General features: G+C 32.5%; 1 protein-coding gene across 1 annotated transcript; it reads left to right on the top strand.

The window, feature by feature from the left end:
* LOC105139310 (cotton fiber protein) lies at positions 1 to 378 on the top strand. Its single transcript, XM_011045703.1, has one exon. The coding sequence runs from the start codon at positions 1 to 3 to the stop codon at positions 376 to 378; it is 378 nt and encodes a 125-aa protein (XP_011044005.1).
* Positions 379 to 1,590: the final 1,212 nt, after the last annotated feature.

Genomic DNA, 1,590 nt, shown 5'->3' with positions numbered 1-1,590 from the left:
ATGGGCAGGGACAAGTGGTCATTGCTTAGCCGCTTAAGGAGGGCAATCAAGAAGGTAAAGATCATACTAAATCTTGATGTGAGTCGTTGGCGTCTGGCTTCTATGATTGGTGCTGCATCCCCGAGGAGACACCAGCTTAGCTTTAATGATAGACCAGGGTTAAGGGGCTTTGAAGATATTGATGATGAAGAATCAGAAGACCCGGGTTCTTCAAAGGGGCTACATAGAACCATCAGCTATCAATCAGAAGATGATATTGATAAGAGAGCCGAAATGTTCATTGAAAATTTCCGTCGCCAACTTCAGATTGAGAGGCAGGTTTCCTTGGAGCTCAAGTATTTCCAAGGTTTAACTAGCTTCAAATCGATTTCTCCATGATTCTTTGTGGTAACCCTGAATTTGGTGACGGGACCTGTGTTTTATGAGAGGTTTTCCGACGCCAATTAACTTGATGGGACCTGTGTTTTATGAGAGGTTTTCCGGTGCCAATTAACTTGATGGGACCTGTGATTTTGTTCAGTTCTGGGATTGTTTCATCATTTCATTGTAAAACAGGGATGTTAGATTTTTATTATTTTACGTGTATTCTTTTATTTAAAAAAAAAAACAAATTGGTGTATGAATTTTGTATATAGGAAAGAACATATAGAAATAGATGTTTGCATTTGGATTGTTGTGTGTAAGAATCGATTGGTGTGGTAATTAATATTATACTTTGTGCTGCAAGCTAACTCCGTTGTCCTTATGTTTATTTCGAATGTCTGATAGCCACTCGTTGATGTGGTCGATTCTTAAGCTATCTAAGCTCATCTTTTACTTTTAATTTCACAATAATTAGTTTTGCCTTCTATCGAGATTAAATTCATTACAATTACAAAAATGATATATTCGTATTAATAGTAACTAAATTGATGGTTGGAGTTATATAATTAATTCCTTCTCAATTTTATGTAAATTGATTTTACTAAAGATAGAGTAAAAAGAAAAAACAACCACGAAATCAATGAGATCAATTTTTATTAGGGCAGGGGGGCTAAAATAGTTTGACTTTGAAGATGGAAGCATGATCAATTTATTTATTTATTTTTTAAATTTAATTGGTCACCTAATTAACTCTATCAACGTCAATAACCCAAGTCTATTCAAGTTAATAAATTTTATTTGTGTAAACAATTATTTATTAATATTAAGATTCTTCAACATATTTGATGGAAGTCACAAATATGTTTGGTACTCTCTAAATTCCACCATCTAATTAATAATTTTATTTTAGACTAATTTAGATGGAATCATTACATATGGATAAACTAAAAGAGAAGAAAACGAGCACACGTCGACGCCCAATCCATTGCTACTAGAGTTATTAGCTTGGTTACAAGTACCCCTTATTATCTCATTACGTTATTAAGAGAACAAATAATGAACTCTTTTTCAGTGTAGCTTTTTTTTATTGTTCACAGTTTATTATGAATTATAATAATGTAATTTTTAAAATAATTTAATTTCATCGTTAAATTATTTTTTTATACCATTGAACTTTTTTTCAAATCAAATTGAAGCACAATGGCATGTTCTTTGGGAATGAGGCTC

The sequence above is a fragment of the Populus euphratica genome, unplaced genomic scaffold (assembly GCF_000495115.2).
Source record: "Populus euphratica unplaced genomic scaffold, PopEup_1.0 scaffold141.1, whole genome shotgun sequence".
Classification (NCBI taxonomy): domain Eukaryota; kingdom Viridiplantae; phylum Streptophyta; class Magnoliopsida; order Malpighiales; family Salicaceae; genus Populus; species Populus euphratica.
Note: the sequence above shows the minus strand (reverse complement) of the source record. Positions and strands in the feature narration are given on the sequence as shown.

Excerpts from the sequence above, each read along its gene's own strand:
- LOC105139310 (XM_011045703.1), top strand. The coding sequence starts at position 1 with ATGGGCAGGGACAAGTGGTCATTGCTTAGCCGCTTAAGGAGGGCAATC.